Below are 20,653 nucleotides of genomic sequence, written 5' to 3' on the forward strand. Positions count from 1 at the left end.
AACCAAATATTTTTAAAAGTTACCGATAATATCTTATAAAATAATTTTTTTTGTTCAAGAATATGACAATTAGAATTTGCAAATTTAATTGAATCGACCCATTGAAAGCTCTAATAAAGAGGAAAAAACAAAGAAGAAAATATCAAACAGATAAAAACAAAACAAAAAACCAAAACAAGAAATACTGATTGTTGTTTAGTGAAGGTTTAATAAATTGAACGAATAATCAACTCAAAACTGAGTAAACCAAATGAATGTGCATCCCTGTCTTCCAGGTAGTGAAGACATATTTCAGGTCGGGCTCACACGCGTGGATGGGTTTGACATATTTGGGGTGGGTTTTAAATTAACTAATAGGATAATGCCACGTCATTAAAAATAATTTTGATTATTAATTTGAAATGGGATGTTAACTTAATGGGCATGTGTGAGCCAAAACCTTAACGGGAAAGATATATTTAACCCAATAGGTGGATGGAGAGCAATATTAGACCAAATATAATAGTTCATGGGCAAAGCTGACCCTTTTCCGCATAAATATTTATGAGTTATTTTGGACCACAAGTTTTAAAAGTCTTACTTTCTTTTTTGAACTTGGTGACAAGTCAAACACCGCTATATAAAAGAGTATTTATATCAATGATGCTCACTTCTAACAAACTTAAAGAAACTTAGGGTATGTATGGTATGAAGGAAAATGTTTTCACAGAAAATGAGTGATCTTATAACTTATTTTCCCTTGTTTGGTTGGTGGAATTTTTTTTGAAAAAAAATTTACTAGTGTTTGATTAGAGAGTAAAAAAAATATATTTTGGAAAAATAATTTTTTAGCTGCTCCCCTCACCCCCTTCCTCCAACTCCCCATGTTACCTATGCTCCCCCCCCCACCCCACCAAAATATTCAGCATTTTCATGATTCTATTTTTAAGAATTAAATTATTCTTCTAAAAAGTCATGCAAAGCCAAAGGAACTAATGTGTTGCTTTATTTTTTTCACGAAAAAATAACGTTAAAATTTGTGCTCCATAACTAAAAAGAAAATACTTTTTTTAGTTGAAAAAGAAAGTACTCTTTCTACAACATGAGAATAAAATACTCATTTTATTTAAATAAAAGAAAATATTTTTTCTACATCACGAAAAGAAAATACTTTTTACTATGTCATTTTGTTAAAACGAAAGAAAATACTTTTCCTACATCATAAAAAGAAAATACTCATTTGTTGAAATAAAAAAGAAAGTATTATGTTTATAACATGAAAAGAAAATACTATTAATAATATTTTTATTTAGGGCGGATATTGGGGAGCAGGGGTAGGGTAGGTGGGTGGGGGTATGGGTGTGGATTGGTGGTTGTTGGTGGGGATGAGGAATAGGGTGGGGAAGGTTGAAAAATAGTTTTGGAAAATATTTTTTCTTCTCTTGATAGGGAAAACATTTTCCTCGAATTGAAAAAAAATGAATTCATGAGGAAAATGTTTTCCAAAACATTTAAGCTAACCAAACATGAGAAAATTAGAAAATATAACACAGACTATTTCAAAATTGGCATCCAACCATATTTTTGTCATTTTCTAATTTCTACCTAAAATCAAGGATCTGGTCCCCTTACCTCTTCACACGAATTTTCAACTTCTTATCTCAAGTAGTTGGTTTGTTGAAAATGGGAGAATTCATACATTATACATACACAAAAACAAGAGGAGCAACCATTCCATACTCTCTCTTGCCTCATTCTCAAGCCGTATATCTCAGATTGTTCATCTTCAATATCTATTAAAAAGGATAGCCAACCATGATCTTAGTCTTGATCAGCTAAAGGAAGTTTATTTAACTGAATTTTTATGTATGGTTATAGCTGCAAAAATGTTTCCTGCTATGACTTTTTTATGCTTCTTTAATTTCATTAGATCCTTTGTATTATTACTCCTTCTTCTTCTTCTTCTTTCTCCTGATTAGGTATTATGTATACTTTATACATCAGATCTTGAGAAATTGAACGGAAGGGAAGGAAAATTACAATGATGGAAAGAGGAAAAGGAGAAAGCGAGAAAGGGAAAGCAATCAAATTATCGGTATGTCACGATACAATATGTATAGTCATATTTAATTACTAAGACTAATATTAACTTGGAGGGTTATCCAATTAGTCCCCAAAATATAATATGTATGTATTATTTTATATATATATATACTAGTCTCTCTGTATGCGCGTTACGCGTATACCGCTTATTAATATAATATAAATATTTTTAAAGAATTACATAAATGTTATTAAAAATATGTTTGAGAAAATAATTAATTAAAGAAAAAAGTGTACCATCTTGAAAATAAAGCTGACTTAATAGAAGAAGAAACTCATACAAAAAAAATATTAAAACACGATTTTACAAGAGTAAAATAATATTTTGACTTGTATTCACACTGATATTAGTATTTCACCCCTTCCACATATAGTATTTACTTCTTTTTGTAAACCTGGAAATTCTAGGTGTAATATCACAAGCCTTCATAGCTCTAAGAAGACAGAACTGTATTTTTAATATGAGGAATATCACAATTATGATAACATGATATGGTAAATTTAAAATTTCACCGGTTATAGTTATTGTAACAAATATAAAAAAATAAATTAAAAATATATTGTAAATTATATTTTTCAATATATCTCTTTTAAAAAATAAAAAAATATATAGTAATTATCTTATGATTAATATATTGAAAGTAATATTTTATGATTAATATATTGAAAGTAATATCTATCACTCTTGGATTAAAATCATCACACATTTACTGATAAGGCTACATATTATTATTTATTTATTTTTATCCGGAAGGAGGACATATAATATTTTATGCCTCCTCCTGTTGTTTTTGGATGATGGAAACATAATGTTGTATTATGTCTAAGCCTCTAAAGTAAGGTTCAACCCCTTTCATTGCATTTTTTTTTGGAATACAACACCACCCAGACTTATATCTCGGTAAAATTCTGAGAGAAAAAATCGAGTTGCATGTATTATTTTAAATAGTATTGGAAAGTTAAAATAAAATTTTAACCATACTATTTTACACCAGAACAATCTAGGTTACTTAATAAAGTTTTATTGAATATGTAATATGTACCTTGCAAAATAAATTGATACGTTTATAAAATAATTTGCAATTAAATGGTATTCTTCTGCTTAAATAAACTAATAATGGTTCGAAGAATATCTTGCTTAATTGAGTCTCTTCGACTGAAAAAAAAAACTCTTTGATTGGATAAACTTCAGTGTAAATTTTTTCAGCCGAGCTTTAGCGTGGACATGTTTTTCAAGTCCAACTGCAAACACCGAAAATGGTAGTTCCTGACTTCTTGCTTCTTGAGTGCTTATAGCAAGACCGATAGCAATCACATGTAATGCTATATTCGTCTATCTCCGGTTATAATTACACAAGGCTCTTCTCGTCAATGATTTACCTAACGAGGGTTCATCATAGGTGTTGTAGAGTGGTTGGAACAGATATGATTGTTCCAAACTTGTTCATTCTATTAGAATTTTTCAAGTGCTAGAATTTCTAGTGCTGAAATTTCTCAAGTGCCGTAAACTCTTTTGACGTTGGAATTGTTTCAGAATGCTGAAAATTACACAATGATTTAATATTTGTAAGGAGTGAAAAAAATAACTAACACCCCTTTCTATGAAAGGTGCATCCTTAGAAAAGGATGACACCTTTTACCAATATTATTTAGTGTTTTATTTAATTCTTTTTAATATTAAATAAAAAAGTACATTACTAAAAGGGTATTTTAGTCTTTCAATTTTCTTGTTTAGAGCTTCTCACTTTTAAAATAGTGTGTATATATATATATATACATAAATAGTGTTAAACTTGGTTTTCGAAGGTTATTTACTATGCATGCTTGGTAGTAAGGAGTTTACTGTGTCAACCCAATGGGGTTTTGGGTTAAGAACTATATAGACCAGGCAGTTACCATCTTGATAGTAGACCTTGGTTAGGCCAACCTAACCGGTGGGGCTCATAAACCCGTTTAGGCAGGTGGCCGTTGAAGGGTTGTGAGGAGCCTCGTGGTTTAAGGATTACTGTAGAGTTTAGTAGCTGGCTAGGACTGGTGTTCTTGTAATTCATTCCTGAGCCCTATTCGGAAGTGATCCTGTACCCCCTTGGTATCAGAGCCATGTTAGTGGAAAACCTTAGAAGCTAAGTTTAACACTATTTTCTTAATGAATATCATTAGGAAAAAGACTACTGTTAAAAACAATAGAAAAGAAGAATATGAATTGCCTCAACAATTAGATCTGCTTAATAAGTGGACTATACCATTAGTCAAGCCTAAGGTAGTATACCGGTTAGGAACATTCGAAAGGATAGGTTTAAAACAAGTAGTTAAAACTACTGAAGAGACGATCACCGTAGATAGTGATCATGCTACGTTCAGATTATTATCTGAAAGTGATCTAGCCCCTTATAGGGATTCACATAGATTTATACACGTAGGCTTAATATAAGTCGCCTTTAAGCCACTTAGTTTAAGAGGCTTACCTGAACGTTTTATAGCAGCTCTCAGAGATGGCAGAAATCAAAACTGGAAAAAGTCTCTTATAGGGACTGTGCAAACCAGTTTGGCTTATGGCCCGGTTTACTTTAATGCTTACCCCAATTTGCAAATTTCTCTTAATGATGAGAATTTCTTAAATGCTTTAATACTTAGCATTAAATTACATGGTTATGACTATTTGCCTGGTACAGAAGTTATATGTATCTGCTATAGGATTTATTATAAACCATTGTATACTTTGAATCCTATGTGCAAAATCATGGACTTCAAAAATGAAACTATTCTTATAGAAACCAACTTTGGTAAATCCAAAGTAACTACTAGAAGACCTATTAAATGGGATGAAATTGATTTCCCTAAAGAATGGGTCATAGAGGAAGTTGTTGCACCTCAAAACACTGGTAATACTGAGATTACAGAAATAGAACAAACCTCAGATGACACTATAAAAATCAGGTTCAATGAACCAGTACAAACTGATAATATTAGTTTATCATCTAGGTTGACTAGATCAATTTCTTCATACATTTCTCCAATTGATTATGTGGTAGACTTTCCATCTAGAGCATCCATATCTCAAATTAGAGAAAGCAATAGAATAAATGATATTAGCATTAGTAGTGATAATATCATCAAGATTAATACAGATCTTGAACCCACTGCATCCGAAATAGATTTTTCAAATGGTATTAATAATGGTTGAAAACCAAATAGATTCTAGTCCAGGTTCACCGGCAAGAAAAATGATTTTAGAAGAATTTTTAAAACCCACATGGACTGTTTTCAGAAAATGGTTTCATGAAAACATGACTCCTGAATTGGTACAATTTTTTAGACATGACTTTTATACAAACATTAGCAAGAAAAATAGAATTATTGCTTTTGTTCCATGGTTTATGTCTAAGCATGTTTATAACTATATCTCTATGTTAGAAAGAGATTATACGCTCACAAATGGAAATATTGTCAAATCTATTTTTCCACCCCAACAATCTTTTCATATAGGGGAAAAGGATAAAATTATTTACTGCGCTGCTTTTTCAAAAATATTTAAAAATGTTGTTGCTGCAATAATTGCAAAAAACTTGAATACTATGTCTACTCAGAACAATCATACTAACATGTATGTAAGTATTCTGGGTGAACGGGTTATTAAGATCCATGATAAATTGGACAAGCTTATAGCTGAAGTCCAAAAAATCCAACAAAAGGATACTAAAGGTAAAGAGAAGATCGCTACTACTAGTATCCAACCACCTCCTGAGGTAAAAGACCTTAAATTGAAAAGTCTGGATGACGTAAGTCTAGAAAATATTGAAGAACTTCTTGCTAAGAAGTTAGGTGAATTTAGAGTTAGTCCACTAAGTTTAGAGCATGCATCTACCAGCAATCTGAGAATAGATGATGAGATTAATAAAATCTCTGAAAAGTATGCTCGGAAACCATACCAAAGAATGTTTTACTATCCAAGACCAACTCCTCAAGATGTCCTAATAGAGGAACAGGACAATGACCACTACCACCAAGGTTGCAGTGGGTCAGATATCTATGAATGGAACATAGATGATCTTGCTGAAAGACAAATCTATACGACAGTACATAGAATGCTTATGTATAGTACTATCTGTAAAGTTAATAAAAATACAGATAGAGCAATAGCAGAAATGATTATTGTTGGATTTACTGGTCAACTGAAAGGCTGGTGGGATAATTATATCACCCATGACTAGCGCTTTCAAATAATGAATGCAACCAAGACTGAAGATGATAAGACTGTTCAAAACTCAGTCTATTCTTTAGTCATGAATATCATTGAACACTTTTGTAGAAGATGGTCTGATAATAGTGAGACCATTAGAACAATGCTCCAGAATTTGAGGTGTAAAACCCTCACATCTTTTAGATGGTATAAAGATGTTTTCTTATCCAGAGTGATGAAATTACCAGAGTGTAATAGTACTCATTGGAAGTCTAAATTCATAGACGGACTCCCTCCCTTGTTTGTTGAAAGGATTCGAAATGTCCTTAGAGGCACATGGATGAGTATCAATTATGATACTTACTCATATGGTAAACTATTTAGTGTATGCACTCAGGAAGGTTTAGCTCTGTGTAATGAGATCAAGCTAAACCAATAAATTAAGAAACATCGTCTTACTGAGAGACAACAACTAGGTGAATTCTGTGAACAATTCGCCATTGATATACCATCCAAAAGAAAGAAATCCCATAAAAAGGATTTCAAGAAGAAGAAGGGTTCGCCGGAGAAACGACATGAAAAAACCCAAAGAAGAAAGGCTTTTCATAAAGCCAGAAAGGGTTTTATTAAATCTAAAAACCCTCAGACCTGTTATAAATGTAGAAGAGTAGGCCATTATGCAAAAGATTGCAAGATCAAAGATAAGATCAAAGAACTGGATTTAGATGATCATATCAAAGATTCTTTATGTAAGATTCTTTTGAATTCTTCTCCAGAAATATTTGATACTGATGAAGGATCTTCATCAACAAGTGAAGACCTAAGGGTCCTTAATGAAGAAAGTTATACTTCATCTTCTGAAGAAGAGCAAAATTCCTGTAATAAGGGACAATGCTCAAATCATTGTTGTAATACTGACAATGAACTTTTTAATATCTACTCCCAATTTAGGGACTTAAAGATCAATGTTCTGTCTAATGACAATTTGATTGATCTACTAAGGGTTATTAAAGACCCTGAACTAAGGTTCCAACTAATAGATAAAAGTCTTACGAATCCAGAAACAGGAATAGAGGTGGAAGAAATTCCATCTCAAAAAGGACCTCACACCATGTCTGAAATCAGAAAAAATAGTGAAAAATAAGTCCCAGCCTATAAGGCTTGCTACTTTCTATGATTTAAGTACTGAGATAAGTTATCTCAAGAAAGAAATCTCAGAATTAAAAGCTTCAAATGTAGCTTTAGATGAAAGGATTTTCAAATTAGAAAATTTTGGGGTAATTAATACAGATACCAACATTAAGACTACTGAGATAGATAATATTGCTAGTCCTTCAGAAGAAAATACTGCTAGTACTTTATTGGCAGTAATGGATTTTCCTGAAGATGAATTAGAAAAATTACAATATTTTATCACTCAAAAGTTTTTAATAAAAATAACTCTTTTAATTGACTACAATTTCAAAAAAGAGTTTGTTGCTCTATTTTATAGTGTGGAATGTGTAAAAGAAGGAGTTATACCCTCCAGATATTTTCATAAAACCACTCACCGTTTAAAAAATGCTAGTGGTGGTGCAATGGGTATTTCATATAAATTACCTAGAGCTTATATTTGCCAACAAGACACATGCATTCCTGAGAGTTTTGTTTTGGTAAAGACATTCAACAAGAAGTAATACTTAGTGTCCCATTTTTCATCAAATTAATGCCCTTTTTATATTGGGATACAAAAAGTTTCACTGATACTTACAATGGTAAGAGTATCACTTTTGAGTTTATAACTGAGCCTGTCCAAAGATTTTTAAATGAGATTATTTCTAATAATATTTCTTCAAAAGTCAATCAAATTGAGTTTTTGAAAAATGAAATTTGTTCCATTACGATTGACCAGGATTTAAAAAATCCCAAGTTAGCAGAAAAAATCAATTTTCTCAAAAACCAATTTTCTACTTCTATTTGCGGTGACCATCTGAATCAATTTTGGAGTAGAAAAAAGCAAATTATAAGTCTTCCATATGAAGAAGACTTTTCTAAGGATAATATCCCTACCAAGGCTCGACCTTGTCAAATGAACTCTGAATATTTAGAGTTATGCAAAAAGGAAATTGATTCCTTACAACAAAAGGGTTTAATTAGACTCTCAAGATCCAAATGGTCTTGTACTGCTTTTTATGTAAATAAGCATGCTGAGCAGGAACGAGGAGTTCCTAGACTAGTAATTAATTGTAAACCCATTAATAAGGTGTTAAAATAGATTACATATTCTATCCCCAATAAGGAGGTACAAGATCACTTCCGAATAGGGCTCAGGAATGAATTACAAGAACACCAATCCTGGCCAGCTACTAAACTCTACAGTAATCCTTAAACAACGAGGCTCCTCACAACCCTTTAACGGCCACCTGCTTAAATGAGTTTACGAGCCCCACCGGTTAGGTTGGCCTAACCAAGGTCTACGGTCAAGATTGGTAACTGCCTGGTCTATATAGTTCTTAACCTAAAATCCCATCGGGTTGACACAGTAAACTCCTTAATACCAAGCATGCATAGTAAATAACCTTCGAAAACCAAGTTTAACACTTACCTGTTTAGCCTATCATTTAGGCTATCAGTACTTGTAACAATAGAAGCAGGAAAGAGAAGAACAGTACCAGACTAGAGACCCTTAGTTGTGGCCAAGGGTGGCCAAGCAACCTTTTTGATTTTATGTCAAAATAGGAAATATTACAGAAAGGTTCTTTACAAGTGGAGAGAGAAAATAGAGGAAGGCAGAGCTAATGCTTTGGCTAACGCCTGCCTCTAGAGAATGGAAAATGATCCTTATATAATGGATCAGTCTACAAACAAACAAAACTAAAAAGTAGAATTGGTCGACAAAATAATTACAGGTGTGGCCGAAAAGATAAAGTCTATAATTACAAACAGACAGATTGTTTTATAAAAGCAGATTCCCTTCAATAATGGAGGGACCCTTTACTTTATTAAAGTTGTTTTTATTACCCCAATAATTCATTGTATGGAGCCTTCTTATCCTTCATGCCTTATGTCACACCTCCTTTTTCCGTCCCCAGCAGGGGGTGAAGGGGTTTTTCCAATTAAAGGACAATCGAAACGAGATTTGTTTGTTTATTTCAGAGTCGCCACTTGGGAGATTTAGGGTGTCCCAAGTCACCAATTTTAATCCCGAATCGAGGAAAAGAATGACTTTGTATTACAGTCCGCGAACCAGAAATCCGGATAAGGAATTCTGTTAACCCGGGAGAAGTTGTTAGGCATTCCCAAGTTCCGTGGTTCTAGCACGGTCGCTCAACTATCATATTCAGCTTGTTTATTTGATTTTATACAATTATGTGCTCATGAGAAAGTTTTAACTCTTTATCGCTTTTATTATTATATTTTTTAAAAGAATGTGAACATCGTTTAAAACATGTCTTTGGATTACGTCACATGAAATGCACCCACAATCCAGAATACATTTTTATTCGATGTTTTGGGATTTAGATTTGGGTCGCATGAAATGCGCACCCGAGTTTAAGAAGGTAAGATTAATTAAATCGCGCCTAAAGAGTCTAGCGCGTTATTATCTTTGGGGAAGGAAGTGAAATTCACTAAACAGTCCATCCCAAATTCTAAGTATTTATTCTGACCAATTAGTAAGGGCCCCGCAATCTGTGCGTTTTATTTGGCGAGGCTCGTCTCATTTTTATTTAAAAGGATGAACCTATAGTGACTACATTTCTATTAAGTTCGTCTCTAAAATAAAAAAAATCCCTCAATTAATTACATGCTGAAAAAGACGTAACTTATTAGTTATTAGTTTACGGCTAATGCAAATGGAAAACTGCAATCGAGTTTGTACAAAGAGAGATTGCTTTCGTTCTGTATTCTATTATTTAATAACACTAGAACATGAGATTGACACACAATAATATCAAAATAGATTAACTATTCTTTGATTAATTTAAACTAACATTATTAGATGAAGGAGTTATTATACATGCGACCCCATTATTCATTAATCAATCAACTACATTTTTATACAAAGAAAGAAAAAATTATATTCAAACACAAATCTAAACAAGAGGAATTCAACAGGAACAAAGCCTGGTCAATATTTCATTTCGCCTCAAGCCAAAAGTGTAAGAATGTGTACCTGGAAATGGCAATATAAGAAGAAGAGAAGTAGGAGTCAGCAACAGTAATAACACAGCAACGCAACAACAACCCAACATCAGCAATTCGAACCAGATTCAAGGCCCATAAAGATTTGAAGAAAACCAAACAAGCTCAATAGAGCAAACCCAAAAGTTTGTAAACAAACTAAACAGCAACAACCCACGCATGTATTAAATGCGAAACTAGACTCGTTTCTCACTTTGTTTTTGTTTTCTCTTTTTAAACTCTACCACACTCTCTTCAGATTTTCAAAATGTATTTCTCTCTCAAAAATAATCCTCAAAAATCTTTCAAGTTCAAGCCTAAGTCTTCCTCTCTCCAGTCTTAAAGCTTTCCTTTTATTCAAGTCTTAAAGCCCTTTCTCAAGTCTTAAAGCCTTCAAGTGTAAAAATCCTCCTCCCAATAATGTGTCAAATGACCCTATATATAACAAGACTCTTGTCTTAAAACCCCAACCCGAAATATTCCCCCAATTGCATGCTTTGTCCCTACTACTTAATGTTTTCCTTATTTTAAACCCTTGTCCCACATGCCTACATGCTTTGTCCCTCATGCCTAACATAAACAATTACAATATTCCCCCCTACATTATGTCTTGTCCCCCATTATATTAAACAATTATATCAACCTCACCCCATTACATCTTGTCCCCATGCTTAACATAAAGAATTATTCAAAATGTTCAATTCCAAAACTACCCCTCCGACCTTATTGCAAATATCATTTTACTCCTGAACGTACTGCAATTTACCAAACTACCCCATCAGCTATAACCAATTCACCTAATCAATCTCAACCAAAATATAGCCAATATGACCAATTTCTAAACAAATTCAACAACAAATCACATGAACACAAATTGAACAACATCAAATTAATGTGAATAAATTAACCATATTGGGAACCAATCCTGGTTAACTTAGACAAAAAATGAATGAAAAAGAGACAACAATATTAACAACAAAGATACATGATTCCAACTAAATCAACAAGTCAAAAACCAAAACATAAACTCTCATTAGATCACTAGATTAAAAACGAACTTCAAACAAAGATGAACATGAATTAAATCTATTTTAAACAAGAAACATGACGGATTCAAATGATTTAACCAAAATTAACAATTTCTGAAAAATACATAACACATGAAACAAACTGAAGAAATAATTAATTAAACTTCAATTTGAATCTAACAAACATTAAACTAACAATTTCACATGAACAAACTGAAAAAATAACAAAACAATGAACACGAACAAAACAAACATTTATCGATTTTAGATTTGAGAATATCAAAAACAAAATACGGGCAAAAGTGAAACTCAAAACCCACTAACCGGATCGAAACGACGAACAAAGATTGACCAACGGCGAACTCGAACTATGTATGGACTGTTTTGACGACCCCAACCAAAACTCGAACAAACGACGACGAAGACGATCCTAAGAAGCAAATGAAGGAGTTTATTGGGTGTTATTTGAAAACGAAGTAGAAGACATAGCCATGGTAGCAGTGAAGCAGTAGCAGCGGGCGACGAGGGAGCTGGACGCAGAGCAAATGCTCGACGAGCTTGACGCAGCCATGGTAGAAGGAAGAGAAGCAGCAGCGACGAGCATCGTCGATGAAGCTGGAAGAAGCAGCAGCGACAGCATCGTCGATGAAGCTGGAAGAAGCAGCAACGACAGCAGCCATGGCGGACAGTGAAAACGCAGCAGCAACTGGAGATTTTCGGCCTTGGGAGCTCAAGGGTGTTCTCCTGTTTTTTGAAGGAAATGAAGCAATGGTTGTTTGGCGTGAAGAAAAGGGTCGTTCACGAACAGAAACAACAACGACATGGAGGTGAGCTCGCTGGTGGACTGGTTCGTTGGCTGTTATGGAGCAGATGAAGCAGAAGGGTCGTTCATGGTGGTTTGGGGTGGTTCAAGGAGTGAAGGAGAAGCTGCCATGGCTTGGGCTTCGTGGCTTGGGGTGAGGAGACAAAGTTGATGGGGAGGTCATTCATGGCTTGGGCTTCGTGGGTGTTGGGGGACGATGGTGGGCGTGAAGGGGTAGCCATGGTTGGGGAGCTTGGGGAGTTGGAGAAGAAGAAGAGAGGGTGGGGGGCGGATAGTTTAGTTTTAGGGTTTGGTTTTTTTGTTTTGTTTTGTTTTTGGGGAAAAAATGAAAAAATGAAGAGGGGTTAGGTATTGGGGTTATGGGGCGGACCGGGTCAACACGTGTGGAGATGGACCGGGTCATGGGGAAGGTTGGGTATTTTTTGGGCCTGTGGCTTGAATTTGAAGAAGAGGCCCAATTCCGATTTTTTTTATATTTTTGCTCTCTTTTCTTCTTTTATTTTCTAAAACTAAATTCTAAAAATCCTTAAATTATTATATATAACTAAATTAAGTTATAAAAGCGCAAATTAACTCACAATAACGATTAACGCACAATTAAGTAATAATTAAGCATAAAATTGTATATTTGGACATTAAATGCTAAAAATGCAAAAGATGCCTATTTTTGTAATTTTCAATTTTTGTAAAACAAGCTTAATTACTAAAAATTGTAGAATTAAATCCTACATGCAAAATGCGATATATTTTGTATTTTTTTATTATTTTAACAAATAAACATGCACAGACAAATACAAATAATTATCCAAAAATGTCACAAAAATTCTCAAAATTGCACACCAAGGAAAATCATTTTATTTTGAATTTTTTGGGAGTAATTCTCATATAGGGCAAAAATCACGTGCTTACAGCTGCCCCTCTTTGCCCGAAGACACGAAGGGTTTTCGTGCAAAGATAAAGTGAGCGATTTTTGCCCATCCGAGTACTCCGTACGAAGCATTTTTTGAAAAAGATTTAACCTAACCTTTGATTCAAAGGTTTCCTACATATCCCCGGCTAAAGGGGAATCAGGTTAATGTAGTTCGGGAAGTTTTGGTAGCTGGGACTACCCTGGGACTGCAAGGTTACTGCTGTTGCATGCTATTACCACTGCTTACCGATCTCCTTGTTACACCGTGCTTATAAGAAAACAAGAAGCTAGGCTAGACTACGGATCATAAGATCTCATCTATCTTCAACTAGTTCTTGTTGCCTTGCTTTCTTGTCGGCTTGTGTTTCTTCCGGTGCTTTTCTTTCGAGAACTTGGGGATGCCACTGGCCTTTTGCCTTTCTGAATATCAGTTTCATCATTTTGCTCGGTCCGCTAGGGACATGGCTTTCTTCATTATGCTTTTCGGTGGTTCCTCTGGAGATACGACTTTCTTCATCAGATTTGTTATGTTGGGCATAATTTAATGTTCACAGGCCGCTTCTTTCAAAACACGTCTTTTCTTCCTTTTGACTCATGCACTTGAATTTGTGCTAGGACCTCTTGTTGCCACCTTCTGCTTTCCGGTGCTGAGATTTTTATTGTTTCCTGCTGGGGATTCCTGTTGTAACCTTCTGCCTTCCGGTGGGGTTACTGACTTCAAAATCTGCAGTATAAGACTGAAAAGTATTCCTCTCGTTATACAGGTGGGCGCCTGACTTCAACAAACAACTTTGAAAAATAAAACGCCTTTCCTCTCTTCAGGAGGGGGCTCCTGACTTCAACAACTTAGAAAAATAAAACGTCTTTCCTCTCTTCAGGCGGGCTCCTGACTTCAACAAACAACTCTGAAAATAAAATGTCATTCCTTTCTTTAGGCTGGCGAGATTTCAACAACTTTTAAAAATAAAACGCCTTTCCTCTCTTCAGGCGGGCTCCTGACTTCAACAACTTTGAAAAATAAAACGCCTTTCCTCACTTCAGGCGGGCTCCTGACCTCAACAACAACATTGAAAATAAAATGTCATTCCTCTCTTCAGGCGGGCTCCTGACTTCAATAACAACTTTAAAATAAAAATGACATTCCTTTCTTTAGGTTGGTGAAATTTCAACAACTTTTAAAAATAAAACGTTTTTCCTCTCTTCAGGCGGGCTCCTGATTTCAACAACAACCTTGAAAAATAAACGCCTTTCCTCTCTTCAGGCGGGCTCCTGACCTCAACAACAATTTTGAAAAATAAAACGCCTTTCCTCTCTTCAGGCGGGCTTCTGACTTCAACAACTTTGAAAATAAAATGTCATTCCTTTCTTTAGGTTGGCGAGATTTCAACAACTTTTTTAAAAAAATAAAAAAATAAAACGCCTTTCCTCTCTTCAGGCGGGCTCCTGACTTCAACAACTTTGAAAATAAAATGTCATTCCTTTCTTCAGGCGGGCTCCTGACTTCAACACATAACCTTTGAAAATAAAACGCCTTTCCTCTCTTCAGGCGGGCTCCTGACTTCAATAACAACTTTAAAATAAAAATGTCATTCCTTTCTTTAGGCTGGCGAAATTTCAACAACTTTTAAAAATAAAACGCCTTTCCTCTCTTCAGGCGGGCTCCTGATTTCAACAACAACCTTGAAAAATAAACGTCTTTCCTCTCTTCAGGCGGGCTCCTGACCTCAACAACAATTTTGAAAAATAAAATGTCATTCCTCTCTTCAGGCGGGCTCCTGACTTCAACAACAACTTTAAAATAAAAATGTCATTCCTTTCCTTAGGCTGGCGAAATTTCAACAACTTTTAAAAATAAAACGCCTTTCCTCTCTTCAGGCGGGCTCCTGACCTCAACAACAATTTTGAAAAATAAAACGCCTTTCCTCTTTTCAAGCGGGTTCCTGACTTCAACAACTTTGAAAATAAAATTCCATTCCTTTCTTTAGGTTGGCGAGATTTCAACAACTTTTTTAAAAAAATAAAAAATTAAACGCCTTTCCTCTCTTCAGGCGGGCTCCTGACTTCAACAACTTTGAAAATAAAATGTCATTCCTTTCTTCAGGCGGGATCCTGACTTCAACAAACAACTTTGAAAATAAAACGTCTTTCCTCTCTTCAGGCAGGCTCCTGACTTCAATAACAACTTTAAAATAAAAATGCCATTCCTTTCTTTAGGCTGACGAAATTTCAACAACTTTTAAAAATAAAACGCCTTTCCTCTCTTCAGTCGGGCTCCTTATTTCAACAACAACCTTGAAAAATAAACGTCTTTCCTCTCTTCAGGCGGGCTCCTGACCTCAACAACAATTTTGAAAAATAAAACGCCATTCCTCTCTTCAGGCGGGCTCCTGACTTCAACCACAACTTTAAAATAAAAATGTCATTCCTTTCTTTAGGCTGGCGAAATTTCAACAACTTTTAAAAATAAAACGACATTCCTCTCTTCAGGCGGGCTCCTGATTTCAACAACAACCTTGAAAAATAAACGCCTTTCCTCTCTTCAGGCGGGCTCCTGACCTCAACAACAATTTTGAAAAATAAAACGTCATTCCTCTCTTCAAGCGGGCTCCTGACTTCAACAATAACTTTGAAAATAAAACGCCTTTCCTCTGTTCAGGCGGGCTCCTGACTTCTTCAACTTAAAATATAACAACCTCCGTTCTACAGGCGGGTTCTTGACTTCTCCAACTTAAAATTTAACAACCTCTATTCTCCAGGCGGGCTCCTGACTTCTTCAACGTTTCAAAATATATTCAGCCTCCATTCTCCAGGCGGGCTCCTGACTTCAATAACAACTTTAAAATAAAAATGTCATTCCTTTCTTTAGGCTGGCGAAATTTCAACAACTTTTAAAAATAAAACGCCTTTCCTCTCTTCAGGCGGGCTCCTGATTTCAACAACAACCTTGAAAAATAAACGCCTTTCCTCTCTTCAGGCGGGCTCCTGACCTCAACAACAACTTTGAAAATAAAATGTCATTCCTCTCTTCAGGCGGGCTCCTGACTTCAACAACAACTTTAAAATAAAAATGCCATTCCTTTCTTTAGGCTGGCGTAATTTCAACAACTTTTAAAAATAAAACGCCTTTCCTCTCTTCAGGCGGGCTCCTGACCTCAACAACAATTTTGAAAAATAAAACGCCTTTCCTCTCTTCAGGCAGGCTTCTGACTTCAACAACTTTGAAAATAAAATGCCATTCCTTTCTTTAGGTTGGCGAGATTTCAACAACTTTTTAAAAAAAATAAAAAAATAAAACGCCTTTCCTCTCTTCAGGCGGGCTACTGACTTCAACAACTTTGAAAATAAAATGTCATTCCTTTCTTCAGGCGGGCTCCTGATTTCAACAACAACCTTGAAAAATAAACGCCTTTCCTCTCTTCAGGCGGGCTCCTGACCTCAACAACAACTTTGAAAATAAAATGTCATTCCTCTCTTCAGGCGGGCTCCTGACTTCAACAACAACTTTAAAATAAAAATGCCATTCCTTTCTTTAGGCTGGCGTAATTTCAACAACTTTTAAAAATAAAACGCCTTTCCTCTCTTCAGGCGGGCTCCTGACCTCAACAACAATTTTGAAAAATAAAACGCCTTTCCTCTCTTCAGGCAGGCTTCTGACTTCAACAACTTTGAAAATAAAATGCCATTCCTTTCTTTAGGTTGGCGAGATTTCAACAACTTTTTAAAAAAAATAAAAAAATAAAACGCCTTTCCTCTCTTCAGGCGGGCTACTGACTTCAACAACTTTGAAAATAAAATGTCATTCCTTTCTTCAGGCGGGCTCCTGATTTCAACAACAACCTTGAAAAATAAACGCCTTTCCTCTCTTCAGGCGGGCTCCTGACCTCAACAACAACTTTGAAAATAAAATGTCATTCCTCTCTTTAGGCGGGCTCCTGACATCAACAACAACTTTAAAATAAAAATGCCATTCCTTTCTTTAGGCTGGCGTAATTTCAACAACTTTTAAAAATAAAACGCCTTTCCTCTCTTCAGGCGGGCTCCTGACCTCAACAACAATTTTGAAAAATAAAACGCCTTTCCTCTCTTCAGGCGGGCTTCTGACTTCAACAACTTTGAAAATAAAATGTCATTCCTTTCTTTAGGTTGGCGAGATTTCAACAACTTTTTTAAAAAAATAAAAAAATAAAACGCCTTTCCTCTCTTCAGGCGGGCTCCTGACTTCAACAACTTTGAAAATAAAATGTCATTCCTTTCTTCAGGCGGGCTCCTGACTTCAACACATAACTTTGAAAATAAAACGCCTTTCCACTCTTCAGGCGGGCTCCTGACTTCAATAACAACTTTAAAATAAAAATGCCATTCCTTTCTTTAGGCTGACGAAATTTCAACAACTTTTAAAAATAAAACGCCTTTCCTCTCTTCAGGCGGGCTCCTGATTTCAACAACAACCTTGAAAATAAACGTCTTTCCTCTCTTCAGGCGGGCTCCTGACCTCAACAACAATTTTGAAAAATAAAACGCCATTCCTCTCTTCAGGCGGGCTCCTGACTTCAACCACAACTTTAAAATAAAAATGTCATTCCTTTCTTTAGGCTGGCGAAATTTCAACAACTTTTAAAAATAAAACGCATTTCCTCTCTTCAGGCGGGCTCCTGATTTCAACAACAACCTTGAAAAATAAACGCCTTTCCTCTCTTCAGGCGGGCTCCTGACATCAACAACAATTTTGAAAAATAAAATGTCATTCCTCTCTTCAGGCGTGCTCCTGACTTCAACAAACAACTTTGAAAATAAAACGCCTTTTCTCTCTTTAGGCGGGCTCCTGATTTCAACAACATCCTTGAAATATAAACGCCTTTCCTCAATTCAGGCCGGCTCCTGACCTCAACAACAATTTTGAAAAATAAAACGTCATTCCTCTCTTCAGGCGGGCTCCTGACTTCAACAATAACTTTGAAAATAAAACGCCTTTCCTCTCTTCAGGCGGGCTCCTGACTTCTTCAACTTAAAATATAACAACCTCCGTTCTACAGGCGGGCTCCTGACTTCTCCAACTTAAAATTTAACAACCTCTATTCTCCAGGCGGGCTCCTGACTTCTTCAACGTTTCAAAAATATATTCAGCCTCCATTCTCCAGGCGGGCTCCTGACTTCAATAACAACTTTAAAATAAAAATGTCATTCCTTTCTTTAGGCTGGCGAAATTTCAACAACTTTTAAAAATAAAACGCCTTTCCTGTCTTCAGGCGGGCTCCTGATTTCAACAACAACCTTGAAAAATAAACGCCTTTCCTCTCTTCAGGCGGGCTCCTGACCTCAACAACAACTTTGAAAATAAAATGTCATTCCTCTCTTCAGGCGGGCTCCTGACTTCAACAATAACTTTGAAAATAAAACGCCTTTCCTCTCTTCAGGCGGGCTCCTGACTTCTTCAACTTAAAATATAACAACCTCCGTTCTACAGGCGGGCTCCTGACTTCTCCAACTTAAAATTTAACAACCTCTATTCTCCAGGCGGGCTCCTGACTTCTTCAACGTTTCAAAATATATTCAGCCTCCATTCTCCAGGCGGGCTCCTGACTTCAATAACAACTTTAAAATAAAAATGTCATTCCTTTCTTTAGGCTGGCGAAATTTCAACAACTTTTAAAAATAAAACGTCTTTCCTCTCTTCAGGCGGGCTCCTGATTTCAACAACAACCTTGAAAAATAAACGCCTTTCCTCTCTTCAGGCGGGCTCCTGACCTCAACAACAACTTTGAAAATAAAATGTCATTCCTCTCTTCAGGCGGGCTCCTGACTTCAACAACAACTTTAAAATAAAAATGTCATTCCTTTCTTTAGGCTGGCGTAATTTCAACAACTTTTAAAAATAAAACGCCTTTCCTCTCTTCAAGCGGGCTCCTGACCTCAACAACAATTTTGAAAAATAAAACGCCTTTCCTCTCTTTAGGCGTGCTTCTGACTTCAACAACTTTGAAAATAAAATGTCATTCCTTTCTTTAGGTTGGCGAGATTTCAACAACTTTTTTAAAAAAATAAAAAAATAAAACGCCTTTCCTCTCTTCAGGCGGGCTCCTGACTTCAACAACTTTGAAAATAAAATGTCATTCCTTTCTTCAGGCGGGCTCCTGATTTCAACAACAACCTTGAAAAATAAACGCCTTTCCTCTCTTCAGGCGGGCTCCTGACCTCAACAACAACTTTGAAAATAAAATGTCATTCCTCTTTTTAGGCGGGCTCCTGACTTCAACAACAACTTTAATATAAAAATGCCATTCCTTTCTTTAGGCTGGCGTAATTTCAACAACTTTTAAAAATAAAACGCCTTTCCTCTCTTCAGGCGGGCTCCTGACCTCAACAACAATTTTGAAAAATAAAACGCCTTTCCTCTCTTCAAGCGGGCTTCTGACTTCAACAACTTTGAAAATAAAATGTCATTCCTTTCTTTAGGTTGGCGAGATTTCAACAACTTTTTAAAAAAAATAAAAAAATAAAACGCCTTTCCTCTCTTCAGGCGGGCTCTTGATTTCAACAACTTTGAAAATAAAATGTCATTCCTTTCTTCAGGCGGGCTCCTGACTTCAACACACAACTTTGAAAATAAAACGCCTTTCCTCTCTTCAGGCGGGCTCCTGACTTCAATAACAACTTTAAAATAAAAATGTCATTCCTTTCTTTAGGATGACGAAATTTCAACAACTTTTAAAAATAAAACGCCTTTCCTCTCTTCAGGCGGGCTCCTGATTTCAACAACAACCTTGAAAAATAAACGTCTTTCCTCTCTTCAGGCGGGCTCCTGACCTCAACAACAATTTTGAAAAATAAAACGCCATTCCTCTCTTCAGGAGGGCTCCTGACTTCAACCACAACTTTAAAATAAAAATGCCATTCTTTTCTTTAGGCTGGCGAAATTTCAACAACTTTTAAAAATAAAACGCATTTCCTCTCTTCAGGCGGGCTCCTGATTTCAACAACAACCTTGAAAAATAAACGCCTTTCCTCTCTTCAGGCGGGCTCCTGACATCAACAACAATTTTGAAAAATAAAATGCTATTCCTCTCTTCAGGCGTGCTCCTGACTTCAACAAACAACTTTGAAAATAAAACGCCTTTTCTCTCTTTAGGCGGGCTCCTGATTTCAACAACAACCTTTGAAAAATAAACGTCTTTCCTCTCTTCAGGCGGGCTCCTGACCTCAACAACAATTTTGAAAAATAAAACGTCATTCCTCTCTTCAGGCGGGCTCCTGACTTCAACAATAACTTTGAAAATAAAACGCCTTTCCTCTCTTCAGGCGGGCCCCTGACTTCTTCAACTTAAAATATAACAACCTCCGTTCTACAGGCGGGCTCCTGACTTCTCCAACTTAAAATTTAACAACCTCTATTCTCCAGGCGGGCTCCTGACTTCTTCAACGTTTCAAAATATATTCAGCCTCCATTCTCTAGGCGGGCTCCTGACTTCAAC

The 20,653-nt window shown here is 35.8% G+C and overlaps 1 protein-coding gene across 8 annotated transcripts in view; it reads left to right on the top strand.

The window, feature by feature from the left end:
- Nucleotides 1–1,592: 1,592 nt before the first annotated feature.
- Nucleotides 1,593–20,653, top strand: part of LOC107814353 (uncharacterized) — a 35,976-nt gene continuing 16,915 nt past the window's right edge. For 2 of the 8 annotated variants that reach the window (XR_012704078.1, XM_075241388.1), the window contains exon 1: nt 1,593–2,074. Coding sequence is in view for 3 of the 8 variants with exons in the window: in XM_075241388.1 (XP_075097489.1) it covers nt 2,021–2,074 (54 nt within the window). In the remaining 5 variants the exon portion in view is untranslated. Of the gene's footprint in view, nt 2,075–3,274; nt 3,786–20,653 lie in introns of those variants that run through there. The other 6 variants (XR_001654531.2, XR_001654530.2, XR_012704077.1 and 3 more) reach the window with 6 other exon arrangements.

Source organism: Nicotiana tabacum, chromosome 20, assembly GCF_000715075.1.
Source record: "Nicotiana tabacum cultivar K326 chromosome 20, ASM71507v2, whole genome shotgun sequence".
NCBI lineage: Eukaryota > Viridiplantae > Streptophyta > Magnoliopsida > Solanales > Solanaceae > Nicotiana > Nicotiana tabacum.